The sequence below is a fragment of the Macrobrachium rosenbergii genome, chromosome 40 (assembly GCF_040412425.1).
Source record: "Macrobrachium rosenbergii isolate ZJJX-2024 chromosome 40, ASM4041242v1, whole genome shotgun sequence".
NCBI classification, from domain to species: Eukaryota; Metazoa; Arthropoda; class Malacostraca; order Decapoda; family Palaemonidae; genus Macrobrachium; species Macrobrachium rosenbergii.
The window spans coordinates 12510081-12535165 of record NC_089780.1 but is presented as its reverse complement, the minus strand read 5'-3'; the positions used below and the strand labels follow the sequence as shown (position 1 = coordinate 12535165).

At 36.7% G+C, this 25085-nt stretch overlaps 1 protein-coding gene across 1 annotated transcript; it reads right to left on the bottom strand.

The window, feature by feature from the left end:
* Positions 1-2384: 2384 nt before the first annotated feature.
* Positions 2385-15023, bottom strand: LOC136826123 (uncharacterized). Its single transcript, XM_067083110.1, has 11 exons — positions 14729-15023; positions 11644-11731; positions 10192-10383; positions 9722-9835; positions 9284-9519; positions 9010-9144; positions 8398-8568; positions 6672-6734; positions 6416-6521; positions 5804-5929; positions 2385-5038 (listed from the first exon to the last, which is right to left on the bottom strand). The coding sequence occupies exons 2-11, from the start codon at positions 11729-11731 to the stop codon at positions 2571-2573; spliced, it is 3699 nt and encodes a 1232-aa protein (XP_066939211.1). The 5' UTR covers positions 14729-15023; the 3' UTR covers positions 2385-2570.
* Between the last annotated feature and the right edge of the window lie 10062 nt (positions 15024-25085).

Below are 25085 nucleotides of genomic sequence, written 5' to 3'. Positions count from 1 at the left end.
CAAGACCTCTGTTTCCGTGGACAAGTTGAAAATCACTTAGTAGAGATTCTGGTACCTTCCCTGGTTCAGTTCCTCTGTGAGTCAGTTCTACTCTTGTTTTACCATTCTATCACACATTTCATTGTGCCATCTTGGACTCTTTAGCCTTGCTATTGCTGGAATTTCAACTAACTCCTTGGGAATAGATCTGAATATTCCCGTAACTCTCAGGTTCAAACGTTATTGATCACGTTTCGTGTTTAGCTTTATAAACAGAGGCGCAAGTAGACACCTTACATTCACAGGGCCAATCATATGTTATAAAAGCTTATACATGTTTGTGATCTGCATCCCAGGTGGTGGGCTTAAATTTTAATCAAAGGCCCTTGCACCCACGGCTGTCAATATCAGCAAAATGCATGTTATACACAACATAGATGAAATATTGTTACATCAGGCATTTTCAAGTGTCTAAGGTTTGTAATTATTTAAATTTTTAGCATATGTCACAAAACTCTAGACATTAAATATCACATATGTAAACGCAGTTTATGACTAACTAATCCTTTTCCCCCAATCCTTAAAGCAGTATCTCTACTATTCACCCATAAATCCCCAAAGACAAATAAACGCACAGGTAACACTCATTTTACAGAAAAAGAAGTCTGTCCACTGGCTCCTCGTAGTCATTGTCAACAATTCAATAACTCTTAAATCCCGTGTGCTCACTGGGATCAAACATTGTCATGTCATCAAAGAGAAGGCAGGCACATATGCCATTACATGCATTTTGTAAGTACCCTTCGGTGCCTTTAATAAGAAAACCTGGCATAATTGTGCAAATGCATTTCTAGACAAGATCAACACTTTAAAATGTTATTTTGATATTCCTTCTGGAAGAGTTAAACAAAACACATACCCAAAACAAAACATACCAGGCCAGTTTAAAAAATTCTATTCTTTCTGAAAACCATCGAAGTGCAGATTTTTTGTTCTATGACGTTAAAATGAATATCTTTAAGTTGTTTTTTAAAGATATACCTCCTACAATGGGCATTCAACTGTTACTAACGAATAATGACAAAATCCGGTTCAACAATTCAACATATATCAAAATTTACAAGATAAACTGTTGACCCTTTATTCACTCGTACACGACTAGCATCAGATTCATTGCCTCCATGAATTTCAGTTACTAGTGCTTGCCTCAATCTATGCTACACACTGTTCCACGATTTTCGCCGTGCATGGCAAAGATCCGTTACACTACAATGTTACACATTCTTCCTTTTAGCAATTTTTTTCAAAGGGCTGTATTACACCAATTTTGTTTGCCGTGAAGGTTTCCAGTTTACCTTTTGGCTTTACCAGATGGCATTAAATTAAAGGCTTTCGACTTTCTGCTGCCTTTCAATTTCATTGATAACCTGTAACCAATTCTAGCCCAACATCTCTGGAACTAGTTTGCCATGAGAAGGGGAAACTGCTAGAGCAAATAGTGGTGATAATACACCTGTAGCACCCAACTATTTACTGCAAAATCACTTCAATTTGAACCTCATCTACTTCATGGATATTTAACAATTTTGACAGTGATGGAAGACTTTCCATATTTTCAGTCCGTGGACGTCAGCCTTACAGCATTTTGTAGTCAATTATAAGTCAAATGGGGATTTTGAATGTCACTGCTGCACGATATAAACACTTAACACTATCCATAACTACATTATATTACTTTCCTGCAGGGCTTTGAGAAGCACATTAACTTTCTTCACAAATTTATGTGAACGCTGTTTCTCCAGATATTGTAAAACTGCATGGAATATAAAATCTCATAAAATAGAAGTATGAAAAACCCAGTCCAAAACTTGTAATGCCTAAGAATTTCATAGTAATCCACCAATGTTGTCATTCATCTTTTCGTCAAGAACAAACACCCCGTATCTTTGATCGATGGATTACAGCTTCATGCACAGCGTTAGGCGAATATTTTTAAGAGATTCAATCATTTGTAATCCTTATACATTTCACAATTTCATGCAATAATTGCATGAAAACTTCCATAGATTAAAACTATTGGTCTAGAAATACAACACCCTCACTAATTTGACTTAAGCGAAGGCGATATATTTTTGGTGTGGTAAAAGCTAGACAGTTAAGCATAACACTACTGATAATGGCAGGATTAATTTTTCTGCTAAAATCTTAATTGAAAAGTGTGGACTACCAAGTACTTCACAAGACAGATTAGTGACAAGGGTATTAACCCATTAAGCTCTCAAGATTATCCTGACAATAATAGCCACCAAAAGGGTGCTCTATATCAAGATATGACAGGGCACCATTTATAAACATATGGTTACCAAAAATATTGCCACCAAGGTAATTGTAAGAATGATCAACAATATTACACTAAAATTTATTTATATCAAAATATGCTTTATAAAGTCTCCAACTACTAGCTCAGTAACAAGTTTGTAGGATTATAAATACAGGATTACTCCAGAGATAAAAATGGATAAAATATATTGGCAAAATGTTATACATCACAGACATGGTTAGCATAATGTTTCATGTTCAACCTTTGAGACTTAACTTAGCATACATATTATGGTATCCCAGCAGGAATAAGAGGAAGTGGGAAAAGCTCTGGGAAGCCTAGCTACAGTTTTATAAACCGCATCAGTTGGTAGGCAGACAGCTACTGTTGGTAGTGTGGCTAGACTAAAAGTAATTCTAGATGGTGCTGTGATGGTCAGGGTAGTGCTGAAAGTTCTCGGGGTTATTAGAGTTAATTGTGGCCTGGTGGTAGTATATTCTTGAACTACTGTGGTTTTTACAGTGCTGACAAAAGGAGTTGTAACCGTAGCAATACCAGTTCTCTCCAGTGTTAAAACGGTGGTAAGCTTAGTAAGTGTAGTGTAGGTAGAAATTGTTACAATAGTACTAAATGTATTGTAAACAGGAATTGTAATTGTTACAGGGGTAGATATAGTGGTATATAATGTTGTCACCCCAACGATTTCAGTTACATATTTAGGAATATTTGCTGTGTAAATCACAACACTTGTTACTGTAAGTGTCGTTGCTGGAACATCTACAGTAGTTGAAGTTACTATAGTGCTCACAGTAATAGGACTAGTAATCGTGTACACTGTTGTAGTAGATGTCAATGTTGTCTTTGTTATCAAGGTCTCCAGCGCAGTTTGTGTAACAAAGGATGTGTCAGTTGTGTCAACTATGATGGTCGATATGTAAGGAGCTGGAATGAATGTACTAGTAATTGTAGTATAGGATATTTCAGTTGAATATACAGCACTAAAAGTAAGTATGTGTGTTTCCATAACAGTTGTCCTTGTTAGTGTTACAAGGGTTAATGTGGTGGTAGTGAACAAAGTAGTATATGTAGTGATTACAGGTCTTGTTATATCCTGGAAGGTTGAAGTGGTAATCGTCAGTACAGTAGTAAACACAGTTCTTGTCAATGTTGTGATTGTTGTTACAGTTGTTACTTCAATTGGTCTAGTAACAATTGTCATTGTGGTAAAAACAACATTTGTAGGTCTAACAATTGTTGTTACTGTTCCAGTGGTTACAGTAACCAGTGTTGTAGTCAAGAAACTAGTACTTGTGGTCAATGTTAAACTGGTTGTTATTGTAGTTATGAATGGTCTGGTAATTACAATGGTTGTTAAAGTAGTGGTAGAAAGAACAGCTGTTGTGGTAACCCTTGTTAAAGTTGAATATACAGTCACAAGTGACTCTGTAATTGATGTGAGAGTTGTGAGTGTGAAAGATGTAGTAGTTAAACTTATTCTTGTCAGGCTTACTACATTAGTAAATACTGTCGATGTGATAACTGTTGTTAATGGTCTGGTTAGTGTTAGAGTTGATAAGGTAGTTGATGTTAAAATGGTGGTGGTCACTGGTCTTGTTAAACTAGTCACAGTAGTGAAAGATACAATCGTAATTGCCTTATTATCAATCACTGTAGCAGTAGTGGTAACTACTGTCTGAGACGTGGTTGTGTAGATTACCAAAGGAGAAGTTACAGTCACGCTGGTTTCAGTAACTGTAATCGTACTAGTAATTGGGGACACAAGAACAGACGTACTAACTTCTGTTCTAGTCACGGTGTCTGTGTTTGTGATCACATCAGTTCTCGTCAGTGTTGTGAAAGTGGTGATGACTGGGGTTGTTACAGATGTTATTGTAGTCAGTGATGTTAATGTCGTGGTCACTGGAATTTGAAGGACGACAGTTGTCAGTGAAGTTATGGTCTGGGTAGTAAACGTTGTCAAGGTCACAAATACGCTTGATGTGATTACCTGCGGTACAGTAAGGGTAAGTGTTGTTGTGATGCTGACCGTTGAATAGGTACTCACTATAGGCCTGGAAGTAACAGTAGCAAGAAACACGCTCACAGATGTTCTGACTTCAGTTGTGTAGTAGGTGGTCGATAGGACAATGGTCACAGTAGGCCTAGTCAGTACAATAGTAGTCGTAGTGGTGGTTACTCGAACTGTACTGGTGGATGTTGTGTAAACAGTGGTCACAGGATGTACAATAACTACTTCTGTTGAGGCTAACGGGGTTATCCGAATCGACGACACATCCAGCACCGTAGTTACTTTTGTTACTGTAGTTAGAGCAGATCCTGATAAAACAGTTGTAGTTATGGGCCTCGAAATTGTTATTTCAGTTGTCTGAACTAACGTTGTGGTGGAGGTTAATACTATCGAAGAGACTATAACATCTGTTCTTGTAGTGGTCAGTGTATACGTAGTGAGGGACGATGTTGTCGTCACTGAAATAGAGTCTACTCTCGTTGTCGAAACCGACGTAACTGTTACAGTGTATGTCGAATATATACCAGAGGTGGAAGTTGTAGTCCAGTATATTGTAGAATTAGGATAAATGGAGGTAACATCCCCATAGATTTGCCAAACGACGTAAGTAGTTGAAACGCCACCTGTTACGCTGTCAACCTCAAGGCATGGCGAGGTTTCCTCTCCAGGTGCTGCCACAGGTTTGAAGCCAGTTCTGTCAAATCCTAGCTCTTAAGGGATAGAAAAAAGTATTAAGTAAAGTAGTGGTTTTTCAATACAGAAGGCACATAAAATTGCTGAAGTTACAAAGCACGCCAATAAGGGTTTGTCGACAAGCCATAACTTTACAAAACTATACAGTAATAGATACCATCAGTAATAGATCCTAAATCATCGATACACCAAAAACTTCGCTAAAACTATACAGTAACAGATCCCATCAGTAATAGATTATCCTAAATCATTGATACATCAAAAATGAAATTGGAATATCATGGCCAGTTTGCCTAAATGCTAAAACCAAGCCGTAAACAACGTTTCAACAAAGTTGTCCGAGTGACCTAAATTATGTGGAATCATTATTGGATTTTACCTAATGTACACCTGACCATGTCGATGTAAAAATGAATTTAAAGACCTAACGCTTTCCTTGGTTTATCTCGGTAGGTTAACATTTCAGGTTCTTTCCTCAAATGAAAGAATCTCCTAGTTTAATTAAACTAAATGAGCTGTGAGTAATCTGTCAAAAACTTAATGTCCAATATGACTTTCATTTCCACGATGACCCGCTCAAAATATTAACAAAAATTATCACGCACTTTAAAATTACCATTACTATGCTGACTGTGGTTCCCAACAGTACTCTAAAAGAGATGCATTCTTTATCCATAAAGATTCAGAAAACAACCAGTTAGCAAAACAAATAGGAATACATGTGGTAAGCTAAAACTTTAGGCATTAACACCATGCAATAGCTTACAGGCAGAAAAACTTACCTCTGTTGTTATCGATAATTTTCTTGCTGATACGGGCAATATTCTGCAGCTCCCTCAGCCATTCTGCAACTTCTGCTGCACTCTTGCCACTTTGATACATCATGCAAAGATCGAACATACACGTGTCTGAAAGGGGTACGCAAAAATTCACTTTTAAAGTTTCAGAAATATTTCAAGAGTTAGTCAGAAGTGGCAAAACGAGAGAGATAGAAAAATAGGTTTCCTCCCATACCCCAGACTAAGCATGCTCACTTCTAATGCTATCTGAACAACCCCATTTGTTAAGTTGGACATGCTGACGTCTACAGCGCTAAGGAAATAGCCACTTGAAATGATCCTTGAAAAATGTAAAAATAAAAATTTGTACAAGAAACCTGTGCGGACTTAAAAAATCTTCAGCTTTATCCCATTCCTTGAGATCGGTGGAAAATGTTTACACTTCTGGTTTCAAAACGTGGGCTCTGACCTAAAAATCATACCAACTTTTTAAGAGAAGGTAACCACCGCTTTCATACAACAGGCTAGAAATAGTTCACATGTACAGAGCCTTTACAGAACCTTCGTAAGCACCGAATAGAGAACTAGGAGAGTATCAATACTCTGAAAACTCACCTACATTATGACCGAATTGTTCTGGACGTACTACTGCTTTAAGAGTGTTCCTACAAGTATCCAAGTAGCCTTTTCTTTGGTTTTCCGATGCAAGGCACGGGTCGATCTGAAGGGTAAAAATGCTCAGAATTATCTTCAATACTAATCAAATTTGCACCTTGCTTTTTACAGAAAAATGTAACCTGGCGCATGAACTGGTAATACTTCTATACAAAACTTACATACATTCATATGCTAAATTTCAGAAAGCACTAACCGTAGTCAATTCGCTGCACTTGTCACACCTCGTGAAACACTGCGGCCTGGGCTGCTCAAAGGCCTAGGTAGGACGGAGAAATTGAAGAGTTAAAAATTAAGTTTAATGTACTACACACACACACACACACACACACAGTCTTCCATAAACCCAGAGGAACGATTCAAGCGAGCTTCAGTTCCTCGTCGGGAGTGTCTGTAGAGCTCTAGGCCTAGCACTCTGCTAGGCCCCAGTTAGTGTGTCTCTGGCCGACCAATGAAGAATTAGAGGAATTTATTTCTGGTGAAAAAATCATTTCTCGGTATGTGGTTCGGATTCCACAATAAGCGGTGGGTCCCATTGCTAGGTAACCAACTGGTTCTTAGCCACGTAAAATAAGCCTTCGGGCTACCCCTAGGAGAGCTATTAATCAGCTCAGTGGTCTGGTTAAACTAATGTATACTTCAAGCTAGCTTCGGGCCCTCAAGAGACTGTCCAAGTCACTTTGCCGGGACGCAAAACGCAGGAAGCTGGTTTCAGTCTGTGCATCGGATTTTAGGAATTCGGGTGAAACTTAACTGTGCCATTTTTTACCCGAAGATACCAGTGAGATTTTAGCAATTTACTCGAAGTTTAGTATCCCTTTCTAATCTGCTGTGAACTGAACATACCCTGGTTAAATTTCAACATAATCATACTTTTCTCCATCCTAATCTCATTTATGAATTAGGAAAATTTAAACTCAAATCTGACCTTTGCGAGAAAAAATTGCACACCACAACCTCGATCTTCAGACACTCGAGGGGATATATTCCTGGGACCCTAATATATAGGACTAACACACAGATTAGTCCTCTATTTAGTAAACTGCAAAATATGGACAAACTAAAGCAACTTCCGACACTAAACACTTTATTCAAAGTAGCCTGTGAAATTCAGATAAAGCGCCAAGAAAGCAGAAGAAACTAACTAAAGTGTCGTGTGTGCACTAGATCTTCCCATACGTACGGTAAGTTTTGCATTCAAGTAACTTTACTACAAGTAAAGCCCTGCACAAGTAATACTAAAAAAAGGCTAAGATATAACTACGAATTCTGTTTAAACTACTGGCGAATTAGAGTAAATTAGAGAAGCAAGATGTGATCAAGGAAAAATCTGTACCAGAGGCAAGGAAAAAGTTCCTACAGGAAATCTGAATAGAATAATTTTACTCCAGAATACAGGAGTCAAGAAACTGCAATGTTAAGGGTAATGTCAACTGAGTTACTCCAAGATAAAAAAACTACTTCCGTGCAGATATTCAATAGTAGAAAAATTTAAGTAAATTTCAAAGGAACTCCAGCTCAGGAAAACTGATAAGAATGCATACAGAATTACAAGGGGAAAGCAATTAAAAGCAACTCAAAATATGGGAAACTGAGGAAGCTATAATAGAAAAAAGTTGTGCAGTATTCAACAAGAACGTGTACAGTGTCACAAAGGCAATTTAAAGTAATTTAAAGCAACCTAACAATCACAAGAAACTATCTGCACCTTTCAAACTTGAAGTAAAAGAAATTAGGGTAACTTTAAAAAAATAACAATCTTCCCTAAGCACACAACCACCAGATAATCTTCCCTAAGCACACAACCACCAGATAAAGTCACTTTCAAATACATAAATGTTATGAGCATTAAAAAAAAAAGTATTCTTCGCTATACGGAGAAGTAAAATGTTCAGATTTGCCCAAAGCACAGACCAACTTACCAACCAAGAATGACAGAATGCAAGGGGCCAGTACGTAAGAGGATGAACTTTGCCTCCACGTGCAGTGAAATCGTCGCTCTGGTAATAGTTGAAACTGCCGCACAGTCCGTACAGATTTTCAGCAAGATTTGGATGAGCCCAGACGTCTAGACGATGTTGGCAGTGCATTACCTTGTAAAAAGAAAATTAAAAAGAGGTAAATTGAATATAAAATTTAATCCAAAGGCCAAGCACTGGGACCCACGAGAGCAAGTTTTCAAAGGTGTAATAAGAGGAAAACCTCAACCTTGCAGTCTTACTATGAACTATAAAACAATTGTTAGAGGGTGGTAAGTAAAAATGGAAGATATGAATGTAAGTAAAATTAAAGAGGCTGCAGCTAGGGGCCGAAGAGACTGCGAAGAACCTTACTTAATGCCTACAGTTCACCTCGTGAGGCTAAATGTTTAAGTTAGCCGTTTCCAAAGAATCAATAAACAAAACACTAGTCCTACCGGGGAATGTGCGTCTTACTTTACGCTATGTACCACACAGGCAAATAACCGATTTTATAAACGCTATGCTCCACACAGACAAGTAACTAATTCATGTACAACCTTTAGGAAAACTTACAGAAATTTTGGATGACCCAACCAAAATAATACAACCGTCCACCCTCCATGCTAATACCGGATGAACACCCCCAGATGTTACCACTGCGTGGACCCCCTGCTCAGGTACCACGAACTGTTCTCCATTCACAATTATCTGAAAAGACTATGTAGTTAAGCATCAAGAAATAGACTGCCCAAGTACAGTCTCTAATTTAGAGAAGCAATTCAGGTCACTTATCTGAAGTCAAAGGACAAAACTGACAACGAAATCACTCCGTTGTAGACAGCATTACCGTAAACACGTTATAATTATTCAAAGTGATGGCGGTATTGGGATTGTCCTTAAATGTACTCTGGGACAAGCAAGATGCCCTTCCATTGCAGGCGTTGAAATCGCTGTACACTGCGAAAGATGGCAGCTTAACGAAGCCTTCCTGGGCAACCGAATAATTACAAACTCCATGCCAATCGTACCGGACACCGTCAAAGGTGGATATGTGGGGGTCGTTGAATAGAGAACAGTGCTTACCTGTTCAATAAGTTTAAATATTTAATATGTATATGCTCTAAATACCTAGTGCAAACATTCTTAAAAGTACTTTATAATGATCAGAGTCATACCATTCAGTAAATTCCTTTTTACCAGCAATTTGACAAATATTTTAAACCTACTGTCATTTGGTTTTGAATCTTACCCAACGAAAATTACAACAGGAAAATCCTTTACTCACAGCAATCGTTGATTGAGCCTTCAGCCACCCACTTTCCTTTGCGACAGATTAAGGGGAAGCATTGACCAGACAATTCCGAACAGTCTGAATACAGTTGGCCGTCAAATTCGCAGCCTGGAATGGAATTTGTTAAGAGCCAGTAGCCTCGACAACTAATATTCAAGGGAAGTTCCAAGTTAAACATACTGGTCAATATACAATTTGACCTCTAGTGAAATTAAGACTAGAGACTAATGTTCAAATTCTTGACAATACAGCTATTATGAAAACTTCAGCGTTGAAGGATCGACTACAGAGTAAGTTTTCAAATAAATTTTCAAAATCCTGACACTACAGCAATTAGGAAAACTTCAATGAGTCTATGGACTTTCGTTATACTAAAGCAATAGTCTATTCTTACATCCAAACCTCACTTTACAAGTCATACAAAACTTCCTGCGCCACATTCTCAGACAAACGCCATTACTCACAGTCCGCATCTCCTACTTCGCCGTGCTGACGGGACTCTATAAAACCGTAACTGCATACTAATTGCTGGCAGGACTCCGGAATGCTCATCACCACGTCACCATGACTGAACTTTAACCCGTTGAAGCAACAGCTTTCAGGAAGGGGAACGAAGGTCAATGCAGAGACGGTGTCCTTTGGTGTAACACCCACGCCTAGTTGGTAAAGAAGGAAATAGAGTATAGTCAATATTTACACAGCAAAATATTAATCTTTTTGCCCTATCTAGACAGCAAAGCCTACTAGCATTTTGGTATCTCCTCTCAATCAGCATTTACCATTGAATTAACACTTTTATAAAAAAATTCAAACTAAAATCATATGGCCCTCTATAGTATATATTTGATATTTGATAAATTATTCTTTTTAGTTGCGAGAATTTATTACAATTTCGGTCAAGGCTTTATAGAGCTGCATTAACTACCAAAAATATTCACTTACATTCTAAAGGTGGTTTGAACTTTGAAAAAAAAACACCCTCGTTACCCAGACGTTCACTTTCGAACCTAAAACGCAAATTTACTGAGCAGAGATGTCAAAGTACCAGAGGCTCTAACAGCCATCATGTATACAGTGCTTCCGTTTTACAGAATTTAACCACTGCTCGGCGGAAATGTTCACTGATAAACTGGGGAACAAAAACAGTTCCTAAACAAATTGAATAAAGGGAGATTGAAACCAAGTGAAGTTGGTGATTAGAGAGATAAGTTGTGGTAGGTGTTAGTATACGCTTGCTTAATTTGTAAGCAATTTGTTTTGCTCTACACAAAAAATTAAGAACGGGTGATGAAACATTATCTCAATCACTAACAACCTAATGTTATACAGGAATTAGGAACTGCTCGATACCAAAGACAAGTGCATTTAATCATTACAAAGTGGATATTAAAAATTTTAATGAAACCTGACAGCAGCCAACGCACAGATCTTTTAAATTATAGTTTAGATGTCGGTATATTTAACTTACCTAATAGACATTGATAAAACTCTATATAAATTAAGTCTGACCATTAACTTTACACCAGGATAGGGAAACAAAAAATCAAAAGATGAAAGGTGAAACTTCAACACCATTGTTGAAATTTTTGAGTTGCTGCGGTCATATATAATTTCTTAAAAGTTCTAAAGAACTCGTTTCATTGCATTTGCCATCAGTAGCTTAAAACTGAATTACCTTTTTTCTAAGCAAGAGCTATGAACTTTCATAAACGAAGATATTGATATACTGGAATTTCCCCCCAAAAATTGCAAGCTAAGGTTTATTCAAGACTAATTTTCAGTATGGGAAAGGAACATTGAGAAAAACCTTTCACTTAAGTTAACCTCACCTCAATGGTACACTTCATATTAACAGAAAGGTATAAGTTATGCAGCATTTGCCCACGTACACTAAAAATCTTCAGTATCAAACTTACCCAACGGTATGGCATCTGTTAGAGTCCACAATACGGCCCACAGTAAATAACTCACTGTTCCTGAAGACTTAGCAGCTAAGGAAGCCATCTAAAAAAAAAGTAATATACAATTAGTACGTTCTCGTAATGGGAGAAAAAGGGTAGAAAAAGGAGTGGTGAGGCAAGAAAACATCGAAACCTGGTAAACATACCTGAAAACTAATAAAATGCACGATTTTAAAGCATGTTAACATACCCATTGTGGTCTTAGATACCAACGTATACTAATGTAGATTGCAACCAGATACCAGCGTATACTAATATATTGCAACCATATACCATATAAATACCACTGCCGATAAAATTATGACTTAACTGGAAAACCATTACATTTAGTTTAACAGCTTACTGGAAAAATTACAATAATTAATCTAAAGTTTAACAGGTTAATTTGAAAAACAAGTACAAGTGACTCTGGAATAATTGATTTAAATCAAAAGAAACTAGTGCATCCATGCAAGTCTTATTTTAGCTCTAACTGAAAAATACGAGAGAATGAAGAATCAAAAGCAGTTTCTCAATATTAAACACCTAATAACTATTTGATAAAAAAAATTAGATATCTGGAACAAAATACACTTAATAATCCTCCCCTAGCTTCACACACGGACGGCTATTACGGCTCTGCCTGAATTCAATTGCCCATCAAAGATGGAATAGTACGGCGACAAATTGACAGATCAGGATTAACTGTCAAAGTCATCTACATACTATGCATGGAAATAGGTTTCTGGTAAACGTTGCAATAACACGACTAATGCGAAGGATTAAAGAAAATTCACTAAATATAAGGTAGATCTTGTATGAAAGATAAAAAAATTAAGATTAAAGGTTTTAAATTAGGTACAGTGGAACATTTTTACACGAAACTTAAAAGTAAAATTGCAAACTCTAGACTATGTATATTGTACACTGAACATTTAATTTAAAAAATGCAAAGGATAACAGTTTGAAGATGGGGAAGGCATATAGTTAGAAACCTTTGGATATGGATTTAATAAAATTATGGCGATAAACCATCTAACCAAAAACAAAGGAGCACAAACTATGATACTAGAAACTAGAATAGTCATACGAAACTAAAACAGTCATACGAAACCCACAAAGTTTCCTAACCTTCGATTCCCATACTTTTAAAACTTTCTTCTGTAAGCAAATTACTTTAGCACTGCACCTAAAATTACAACTAAGACTGCATCAACAACCACAGGGAAGGGGGGATAGAAAACCCATTTTCCTTTTTCGGTGGGGAATATTAACCAATACAGTTAGGTAACCTAACATGGGGTGAAACTAAATTCCACCTGGGCCTTGCCAGAGGATGTAGGGGAAAGACTTTCCTTCAAAGGATATAACTTATTCTGTGGGATACAACTTCACATAGTATTGGAATTCTTTGACTAGTTTGAAGTTTAGGTGCCACATCCCACTTTGTCGAAAGCGACCCAGCCCCTTTGGCTACTGAAACTTTACTGAAATGTAGCACCGCTTCGCTCAGGATACATCTGAAACTTTTATTAGCCTTCTGCAAACCACATTGATTAAGAGCCAATATTTAATCTCCAATTATCCAATGTCCTTATCCAGACACTTTCACGTCGAATGTATATAGCTATTATATAGTGTCTAACAAAGTCTTCCAACTATTTAAAAAATGCATCCCTTAAGGATTATACTGAAATAACGGGTTAGAGTCTACCTTTCAACTAGTGGCTGCCAGTTTAACACCCGCAAGAAATAACTATTGCTATCTTATGAGAATGAAACAATCGTAGCAACTTTACTCAATATATTAAATTAAAGCCAGATTAAATATACGTCCCATTTGTCTTGGCAACACGCTGGAAAGAATTGTTCAAGATATTTCCTAGTCAGTATGATTTACAAATACCTGTGCACTAAGGAACTCTAGCAAATGCTTAAAGGACGCATTTCTGGAGGGTTTTTGAAAGAATTACAAAATCTAATGTGAATTAAAGCACTTTTACCTAAGCACTCCTTTACCTATTTACAATAAAAAAAAAAGTCAAAATCTTAATGGTGCTCTAAAATTAAACTATCCCGTTTAGGTAACCTTAATTCTGTTACAACCTTTACACAGGAATTAACTGTGCAATGCAAAGGCGAGACTTGCTGACGTTGTCCGTTCCAGGAATGGGGAAACATTCCCTAGGTACGGTTTGGGAAGAAGTTACAACTCTGTAGTCAGTCTTGAGACCTCTGTATTTATGAGAGGAATTTAAATGAAGGGAATGGGTACTATCAACTTCACATATTTGTTCCTAATATTTGTCCAGAAAATCACAACTTTTGTCCACGCTTTCTACAACGTCACAACCATTCCCACGAGCACAGTGTTTAGGTTAGCACCATCCCCGTGAGAATGACTATGAAGACCGGACAATCCATAGGAAATCTGCGATGGATTATAGTAGGATTTGCATATGAAAGTCACCTCGTTATTGTTTGGGTTGAATTATAGTACTAACCCGAATTTCCGGTTCCACCACCTTAAACAAGTTCTCCCATCGATTCCCAAAATATTCGTAGGCGAGTACGGAAGGTTTATTTAAAAGATCACAAGAATCAATGGGCGAACAGCTTACTGTAATTTGTCAAAACAATGAACGTTATAACCAAGGAACCAATTGAAAAATATCCACTAAAAACACTAGTTGAGAAACCAACAAGCACGATTTCTACTATCAAGAAGTAAAAATTCTAAAAATAAGTTTAACTCGAAATGGAGAAATTAACGAAACATTATCTTAGAACAATTCAACCTAATTTCAAACAGCTACTCATCATAATTGGTACCGTCTACCATATCGATTCGATAATTGCCCTACTAAGGGCTATCATGAGCACTGACGACCTAAAAACTGCATCAAGACTATCAAACTATTAAATTCACAGACAAATGATTGCATTTAACGTAACGTTCAGCTTCTTAAATCCTATAATAACAACCTCTAACCTTCACAACCATGCCCGGTGATCCTTAATACAACCAATTAGTGATATATAAATGTTTCAAAAGACTTACCGTGAATGTTTCTTTCTTGACCTTGCAATTTTTCAGAGCTCAACACATCCGAGCCCCCAATTTACCCGAGATTAAATAACACCAATAAAACCACTCAATAAGACAATATTAAATACCCTTACAACAACGCCACTTATTTATAAGTCCAGATTAGCAAGAGACATTTTGAAAGCCATTAAAATTGAAAAACCCACAAACTATTAAAACTTCACTACCACTGATCCCCCCCAACACTGACGAAACTTTTGGTTGACGAGTCTTCCTACAACAAGGACGGTTACGCCAGTAACAATGCGGTAGGCGAAGCAGTGTCGAACTTGAAAACGCCATCTGTGAACCTGCATGAGTAACTCGAGAGAATTTCATCAGTTATAAGATTTTCAAGTTTCTGCTTTCAATGAAGGCGTTACAAGTAAGCTAAATGCGTACGTGAGTAGACTGTAGCGTTTTAGTGGCACTTTGTTATACTGTTATTCGATTTGGTGTACCGGTAAATAGTTACAGTAGTCTGGCCCCCTCCCCCTCAAAAAAGTCTGCCAAAAAGACATGAGCCTCGGTTCAAAAATTATATGTATTATACTTCTATTCAAAGTACATAATATATATATATAAATATATATATATATATATATATACATATACATACATACACACACACATATACATACATATATATATATATATATATATATATATATATATATATATATATATATATATAAATAAATAATGAAATAAAAGCAGGCTGCATGGTTTATGGCCAATTAAATTCCCACGAGGACCTTAATTTGGTAAAGAAGATTGATGGATGTTTCTCCCTAAATATAAATTTGTAATCCGGACTACATGGTGTCACGATCTTTCGAGAATAATACATGTAAATCGAAACTGACTTGGTTAAAAAAATAAGAGAATTGATGATCGATGAATTACAAGCAGAGGAGAAGCTGTTGTATTCCAACCTTAATTAAGTATAAATGGTGAGAGAATTTACGTATCTCCAACGTGTTCCACAAAATTCTTGGTGGTTAATGAAGAAACTTGGCAAATGTTTGTCAGTATTGAATCAAGTTAGCTCTTGTCAGTTCAGGAACTAGGACAGGATTCAAAAGAAGCTATAAAATAAACTAAATTTGGTTTGGTTTCAAGATCATAAAAAAAATCCAAGGACTCCTAATCCTATGGAGAGAGAGAGAGAGAGAGAGAGAGAGAGAGAGAGAGAGAGAGAGAGAGAGAGAGAGAGAGAGAGAGAGAGAGACTGTTTACTAAATCATAATAGGCCCATGCAAGAACCACGAACTTACCACAAAAGAGGCTAAAAGCCTGGTAACTTAATAAATACGAATACCACCGATTCCACAGTAATAAATTTACACTTCACAATACTTTAAAAAAATCCATTATCACAACTTGGGGTGATCAATATTTCCACATTTTAATTATGCTTTGCAGTTCGGCTTCATTCATCGAACTACCTCCTTCGACCTTACTGGCTGTTGGGGAATCTCCATAGGCTCGTTTGCCACCACGCCGGCGCTTCCCAGTTTTCTCCAACATTGTGAATAATATTATTGTAGAGTTTTGCAATTTTCAACTGTCGTATTTATAAAGCCTTCTGGACCTGACTTATGCAACCACCTGAGGTCCCTAGTTGGAAATTAATCGTCTGCAATCTGTATTTTTAATTGTTATAATTTTTATTTTTTTTACTATTATGCTCCATATAATTAATGTCATTACCATTATTATGAATTCTATTTTATTCTATTTGTATTTGTACAATTACATGTATATGGCCCTGAGCTGCAATAAAGAATATTATTATTATTATTATTTCTTACGCAGCCTTGGGTTTGACTTTCAAACTAATCAAGGTATACTGAACTGATATTTATTTATCCAGTCTCTTAAGATTTTCCTGTCTTCACGTATTTATCTATTGTATTTTCATTATAGATTTATTGACATAGTAATTTACATCAAATGGGGTGTATTAGCATGCTAATATACCCACCAACAAATGATACATTCTATTCAATATACATTACATATTTTCCGTTATTAATACAAATCATTTGTTCTGTAAAAGTTGGGAAACTTTTGAACAATTGAGACAAGCACCATTATTCAAAAAATAACATACTTGATAGGTTACATTGTTAATTTGAGAATCTCTGAATTCTGATAATTCATTACAGTCCAAAATATAATGTTGCATCTCAAGTTCACGTGGCTTCACTAGATTTTACAAGATCTTTATCAATATACTGCCAACATTACTTATAACCTCAAACGTAGTCTCACTGTAAAAGTGTCCACTTCAGACAAAGCTCTACCACAAACAGTATTTGTTTCTGAAACAAACAAACAGTGCCTCATACTTGCACTGCCATCGTTTATGATTCTTTGAGTTTCAGCTGTTTCCCATAGACATCTCTCACGCTTCACTCCTTTCTCAATTCTTTTCATACTCACGGTACTGTCTACGTCAATACCGCTTTTATTTGCAGCATCTTGAGCCGAGTTATCAGCCATTTCGTTCAAATGAATACCTAAATGCGAGGGCATCCAGAAAAACTTAACAACATAGGCCTACTCTTCTACGTTCATTAATCAAATCACTGTCAAAAGGACTTTTGCTACTGAGAGCAAGTAAAACACTTTGACAATCAACGGAAACAAATACATCCTTTTATTTACTGACCATCAATTTCAATTTGCGCGTAACTCAGCAGAAGTAGCAGATAGTCTTACCCTCCTCAATTCGTTGAGACACACGTCCGGTCTCATAAAATTCTCGTACAGTCACTCCACACCCAACCTAGGCCTTCACATCATTGACAGGACCATCACAGTACATGTGGATGATGTGGATGATGTTACATCTTGGCAAAGTACTAATTTTGGATGAAAACAACTGTTTTAACTTGTAGGTTTTTTTTTTTTTGTCTTAACGTATGCCCACTCCATTCTGTGATAACCTTTGAGGGCGTTTTTAGCTTTTCAGGTATTTCCCAAAACTGACGAGAGATTGTGAAAATGATACGGCAAGAATAAGTGATTTTCCGTTCAGGTCTTTAACAATTAACGCCAAAATGTTGGTAAATTGATTTTCAATGTCTTTAGAAAAAAATAACATAAGGTACAGGCATGCAAACATACCATGATTTGAAAGTTAAGTATACCTTAGCTTTACCAGACCACTGAGCTGATTAACAGCTCTCCTAGGGCTGGCCCGAAGGATTAGACTTATTATAAGTGGCTAAGAACCAGCTGGTTACCTAGCAACGGGACGTACAGCTAATTGTGGAATCCGAACCACATTACAGCGAGAAATGAATTTCTATCACCAGAAATAAATTCATCATTAGCCGGCCGGAGAATCGAACTCGGGCCTAGCGAGTGCTAGCCGACAACTCTACCGACTCGCCCAACGAGGAACTACAACCACGACTTGAAATGAAAGGTTGAATCACTCAGAGTGGCGCAGTTGCAGTGGAGACCAAACACTTAACATACCAGAGAAGGGACTACAGATTTTAAGTTTAAAGTTTCAAGTCATAACTTACAGTTACTGATGGGAAATAATAGATAGATTGGCGTTGAGGAAATTACGGCAGTCGATAAATCATCATAGTTTCAGACAGAAAAAAAAAAAAAAAAAAAACCCGTACAGAAACTTAAAAACTCTCATGAAAATCTGAAAATTAAAAGAAGGCAAATTCGAACAGAAAAAAATTGTATATACCTTTGATCCTGACGTTCAGAAATTACAGTAAAACCTAATTTACGAAAGAAAATTAAACCCTGGAAGGCTTTTCACTTTATGTTAACTTCCGCAGCGTCATCATAGGCCAACGACTTCAATAAAAAAAAAGGGGGGGCAGGAAAGTCATTAAAAATCTTGATCTCAGCACTGGCGTTAGAATAATAAGAAAAATTAGTCATTTTAAGATGCAGCCTTCCAGTAGGCAAGGCGATAATATAGAATATATAATATAAATAAATGAGGCTAATTTTAATGCCAGTATGATATCCAGGGCCAGCCATTTAAATCAAACCGGTTTCGAGCAGATAAACAGAGAGAGACTTATACACACACACACACACACACACTCATCACCGAAAGAAGACGGTTTTAACTGTCCGTTTTAAACGACGGTCATTCGCCGGTTACTGCTTCCTTCCTCGCAGCGGAAATACGGTCCTAAAAACCTCCTCCCGAGTCTGCGACATTGCTTACTTTTATCGTTATATAAAGCATCGTTTCTCCTCTTGGGGGAGAGGAGGGAATGACGCAAGAATGATGATGGGAGATTTATGCGTCCATGGGCTATGAAGGCAGAGACTGCGTTCCGATGGAAGTACCCGAGGGGATCTCTCTCTCTCTCTCTCTCTCTCTCTCTCTCTCTCTCTCTCTCTCTCTCTCTCTCACTTACATATTCTCACACTTGAATGCATGCAAGTAATAATTATATATTATATATATATATATATATATATATATATATATATATATATATATATATATATACACTGGATCTAGCCAGTGCTTAGATGGATGACAGGCAGAATTGGCAGACACTATCGACACATAGGCCTAAACCCAATGAACCTCTACTGGTCAGGGCATGTAGCCAGTGACCCCATCTTGAGATATGAATGGTCAGAAGCAGAAGGATTATCTATATATATATATATATATATATATATATATATATATATATATATATGCATATATGTATGTGTGTGTTTATGTATGTATGTTTATATATAATATATTATATATATATATTATAATATATATATATATTATTTAGTTATAACCATACGCAAATTACAGCCGATTGCAATTAACAAATGAAAACTGAAAATAAATAAAAAAAACCACACACTTGAATCTTATACTGCACTCACAAAAATAAATTATATAAGAAGAGGATTTATCGTCTTTCCAGGAAACCTTTCCGTTTATTTATTTACAGGGAGAGAGAGAGAGAGAGAGAGAATCTCCTCCCTAGGCTAATATCATTATGCCCTTGTCCAGACTGTCGGGTCAGCCTGACAAATGATATTCCTGCAAAAAGCTGAGCGTATAATAAAGTAAAGAACGGGCGGAGGAAATAAAAATAAAAGGAATCATGGCTAGAAAAATACGAGAGAGAGAGAGAGAGAGAGAGAGAGAATTCTACACTTACATGTATCCTGGTCGTAACTATATTAGCGCGCTGAGGCATCCGCTGTGAGAGAGAGAGAGAGAGAGAGAGAGAAAAGAAACCGGTCGGCGGCTCAATTCATGGAAGTGTTGAGGATTACTGAGGCAATTCCCGTGGAGTGCCGAGACGTGTAGGGTCTACAGTTTGTTGCACTTAACATTTTACGGATAATGGAGGGGGGGGTGGAATGGGGGCGGCACACGCAAAGAAAGGGAAGGCCGCTTTGCAAATCACAGAACGAAGATGCTGCTGTACGTCCTCGGGGAGAGAGAGGGAGAGAGAGAGAGACTTATACAGTTACAAGCACCCTGGCTGTAATTATATTACTGATTGCAGCATTTGATCACACACACACAGACACACACAGAGAGAGAGAGTTACATGCATCCTGGCCGTAACTGTATCAGCAACTGAAGCATCTGTTCGCTGAGAGAGAGAGAGAGAGAGAGAGAGAGAGAGAGAGAGAGAGAGAGAGAGAGAGATATGATGAAGTCAAGAGGGTCGCAAAGGTGTGTAAAATAATATTAACCGAAAATTAAGAGGGATGGAAGTTAGAAAACGTAAATACAAGAAAACAAGCAAACGAAAATTGCAAAGAAAGCAAAAAAAAAAAAAAAAAAAAGAATAACACACAAGGGAAGAACTCGACTGCACCACATAAAAAAAAACCTCCCTCAGCCAAGAAAAAAAAACACAATTGCAGGAACAAAAGACAAGTCAAGGGACTGACAGAGAGAGAGAGAGAGAGAGAGAGAGAGAGAGAGAGAGAGAGAGAGAGAGAGAGAGAGATTAAATGTCAGAAGATAAAGTGGGGAAAAGATGAAATAACACGAGGGAGAGAGTTAATAAACGTGACAGGAAAAAAAAAACATGTCTGCCCTCGCAGACGTTTGCAAGTGAGTTGTTGTTTTTCCGCCTCACCTTTTAACCCTTCTGACGGTTATTATATTTCTCCAGTTCTCGTGAAGAAGAAGAATAAAAAAATTGGAAGAGGGATGGAGGAGGAAGGGGCTGATTTTGCCTCGCTGAAATATAACACGATATTAAAACACATTTACGGCTGTCGCATATTTGCACGATATATATATATATATATATATATATATATATATATATATATATATATATATATATATATATATATATATATATTATATATATGTATTATGAAATTTTTTATCACACCGTGATTTATATACAATCATGAAGCCTGATGGCGTGGTGGTAACGTCTACTGGAGTCGCTGAATAGGCCCGTGTCAAGAGTTCGTGTCCCGACGGGTACCAATTCATTTATCACTTATATAAATTCCCCTTCGGTGATAATTCTACATCGGAGATATTCCCGAGGTAGCGTGAATTTGATATTAAGCGACATTTGTAGCTTCATGATTATATATATTTATATATATATATGAAACACATATCCTCATGAAGAACAATATAAATAAACATATAAATATATATATTATTATTCAAAATATCAAACCTAACACGTCTTACAGCCAACGCAGACTGCTTCCATTGAAATATTCAATAACCCAACAACTGACACCACGAAAATCAACGTACGAAATATTCTGTCTATCGCTTGGTCTTTGAGAACCAAGATTCGTTTAGGCATCGTTGTGCGGGTTAGTTCAGCATTCATAGGACCATTGGATCAGTTAGAGAGAGCGAGAGGATAACGGCAGATAGATCTGACAGAAATTTCTGAACCTGAAAGTCTTTCGAAGCCATTTCTGCTATCCGAATGCAGGGGTCGGAATACACTTGGATTTTTCGCAAATGCAAATTACACTATATGTCTGTGTGATTTATACTTATTTAGTAATTACAGCCGGTAGCTCGAGTAAATTGACAAAAACGAATCGTGTTGCGTATCAGAACCTTTTTCAATATATTTTTTTTAGCATAATGGTGAAAAACCGCGAGATTCTAGACATTTCAGTTCTCGCCGCAGCACAAACCGTCATTATAATTCATTCAAAGGAAAGGTGTAAAACTGGTCTTTCACTCGGTGCTACAAAATAATCTACACAACAACATAGCTTACTGCATTTAAATGCAAGTCTTATGAACACCAATGCCTGTGTTTTCTATCGCATTACAAGTAAAAGCGGATATTCTTAAAAGGAATAAAAATCCGAGTTATTTTTGGGAGATAAAAGCGATTACTTTCATCGGCACTTTGCCTAAGAGCATTGAATGACCTGTGTCGCACCCTTTAGGCAAGTGTGAGCGCTTTCGAAAGTGGCTTCGAAACTCCACAAGCGAAAGAGAAGTTATTTAGGATACATATTCAATCTTTATCTTTACAAGAGACGAGATAAAGGAGTTTCTGATCCTCTGGACACTACACACTCTCTCTCTTTCTCTCTCTTTCCTATGGCCTAAATTTATCTGCTGACCTCTGAATCCTTGGGGGAAATGCGGGGATCCCGGGTGCCTCCTTCCCCCTCTCCAACCTTTCTGGGAACTACGCTGCCGATTCTCAGAGAATTTACTTCCCGTTGGAGAACAAGAAAGGCGAAAGTTTAGCAAGGAATGAAATAAATAAATATAAATATATAACATTAATATAGATATATATATATATATATATTTATATATATATATATATATATATATATACATATATTTACACACATATATATATATATATGTATATATATATATATATATATATATATATATATATATATTTTATAAGCAAAACATATGTTATTAATGTCATCTACACATACGCATATTGATACACAATGTATATATACTCGTATGTATATACACACACACATATATATATATATATACTTGTGCATGTGCGTGCGCATGCGTACATGGCACTGACAACTCGTATGCCTCACTTTCACTGAATACTCAAGTCAACAAGACCCAGTAACGAGCTTTGATATTTTCGAACAAACAGATCGTCGCGAATATTATTCGACGTCGGGAGAGACAAAGTGGAGGTAAATATTTGGATCTGTCTGTTCTCTTGTTCGATATTGCTCGTGGGTTTGCCGAGTTTTTCATCTGTTTCTGAGTTTTCATTTTCACCCCTTACTGTTCTCTTTCGAGAAATGAGAGAGAGAGAGAGAGAGAGAGAGAGAGAGAGAGAGAGAGAGAGAGAGTTTTTCTCCACTTGTTTTCTGACCTCCTAAATCCTTAGGAAAATGCATGACTACCAATAGGCCATTCCCCCACGCCAAGGTAGCTAATAGCCGGTATTTGGAATTGCCTGTTCAGGTTGCCACAGATTTTGTTTCGTGTTGACCTAAGACAGGGAACAAAGGGGAAAGAGAGAAAATGTCAAAAAAAAAAAAAAAAATGAATATAGCACTGCCTTGATGCACGCGGAGAGAAGTTTGAAGGACCTATTTTAGATGTCAGAATTATCCTATTTTTTTTTTAATTCCAGCGTCATATCCCTATGTCCTTACATCATCTAAATTCCTTTCTCTTTTTATTGATTTGCTTTTAAATTCAAGTGATTCGTTAATTTGTCTTTGAATGTAATGAGCCTTCATTTGAGATCTCACAGATACCAAGAAGCTAACTCCCATATTCTTTCTGCGTCTGGTTACGTACATTCATATCGTACGAATGAAAGTGACACATAAAACGAACAAAAAAAAAGAAAGAATGAAAGTAGGTTGCATGAATAGAGGAAAACGAAGAGAGGAGGAAATATCAGAGCTTCGTGAGGGAAGAAAAGGAACTGGAATTAAAACGGAAAATTTGGGAATTGCTGAAGTAACAGTTGATCATATATATATATATATATATATATATATATATATATATATATATATATATATATATATATATATATATATATAAATAGAGAGAGAGAGAGAGAGAGAGAGAGAGAGAGAGAGAGAGAGAGAGAGAGAGAGAGAGAGAGAGAGAGATTCTATAGCACTCTATAAGAGAGGCCGAACGTTGCCTTACGATGGAGGCACCGCCGAAGAACACTGAATTAATCTGATTGGAAATATAAATAATAAAAAGTCGACTGTTTATTATTTTGGCTGCTGTGGGCCTTTTGATAAAATATTCAGGATTTTACTGGGAAGGTGAATGTACACACTGTTGCCACAGCATAATCCTATTACTCACACAACTGATTTGCTCTTAGGAGGATCACAAGAGATTAGTCTTCAACTGGTAACCTGAATGCTTTGCTTCCCAAGAACCTCTCTTGCAATATTCATTAAATTGCCTTTTCGGAAATTGGAAAGACCTGTTCATTTAGTTAAAGAGTTTTATTCGATATATATGAAATGCGTTACTTTACAGGAACTCATGGAATTGTGGTCTGGAAAACAGCATTTCATAGGAAGGGGATAAAGGTTCAAGAAAAAATGTAGAGACAAGAAGCGCTGCAGAAATAGCACAGCATCTAATAAAATGATAAATCATTCACTTTCATTTTGAAAATGAATGATTGCTCACTGTTTACAGTATTGATGACAAAACTACAAAGACTCTTTATCACTGGAAAATAATTATCAAGGGAGTTCCTGATGGCATGACCTTTGTGTATTTAGACAGGGTTGGTTACACACCGGAACTGCCGTTGAATTAGCAATGCAGGATAAAGGATGACACGTAGATTAACCTATGATCTTGAGAGTTTGATTATGATGTTTTAAAAGCAAGAGTGATTTCTAGAAAAAAATAAATATATGCATACTGGGGGTAAAATGGCAAACCTAGGTTTCTCGCAAGATATAAGATTATAAAACCTGAAAGTAAAACCATCTTCAATGAAAGATTTTGAAAGAGCCAGAGGGTTAATTTTTCATTCAGCGATATAAGAGGCATAGCTGTTACATGGGTATCAGGGCATATCGGGCATTTCAAGGAATTTCTTTAATTTGAACAAAACATTAAAGAAAATACTTAAAGAAACTGACCGAAAGTAATAGATGACAATTGTGCATTAGCATTTAACAAGAAGGGCCTAAGAGAATACACACACACATATACATAAATGTATATATATATATACATATATGTATATGTATATATATACACGTGTATGTATATATGCGCTTATATTGTCTACAATCCTTTCCCTTCCTTCCTAGGTGGGAATCGTTTATGCAATTCCAAACAACAAGTACAGGCCGCATT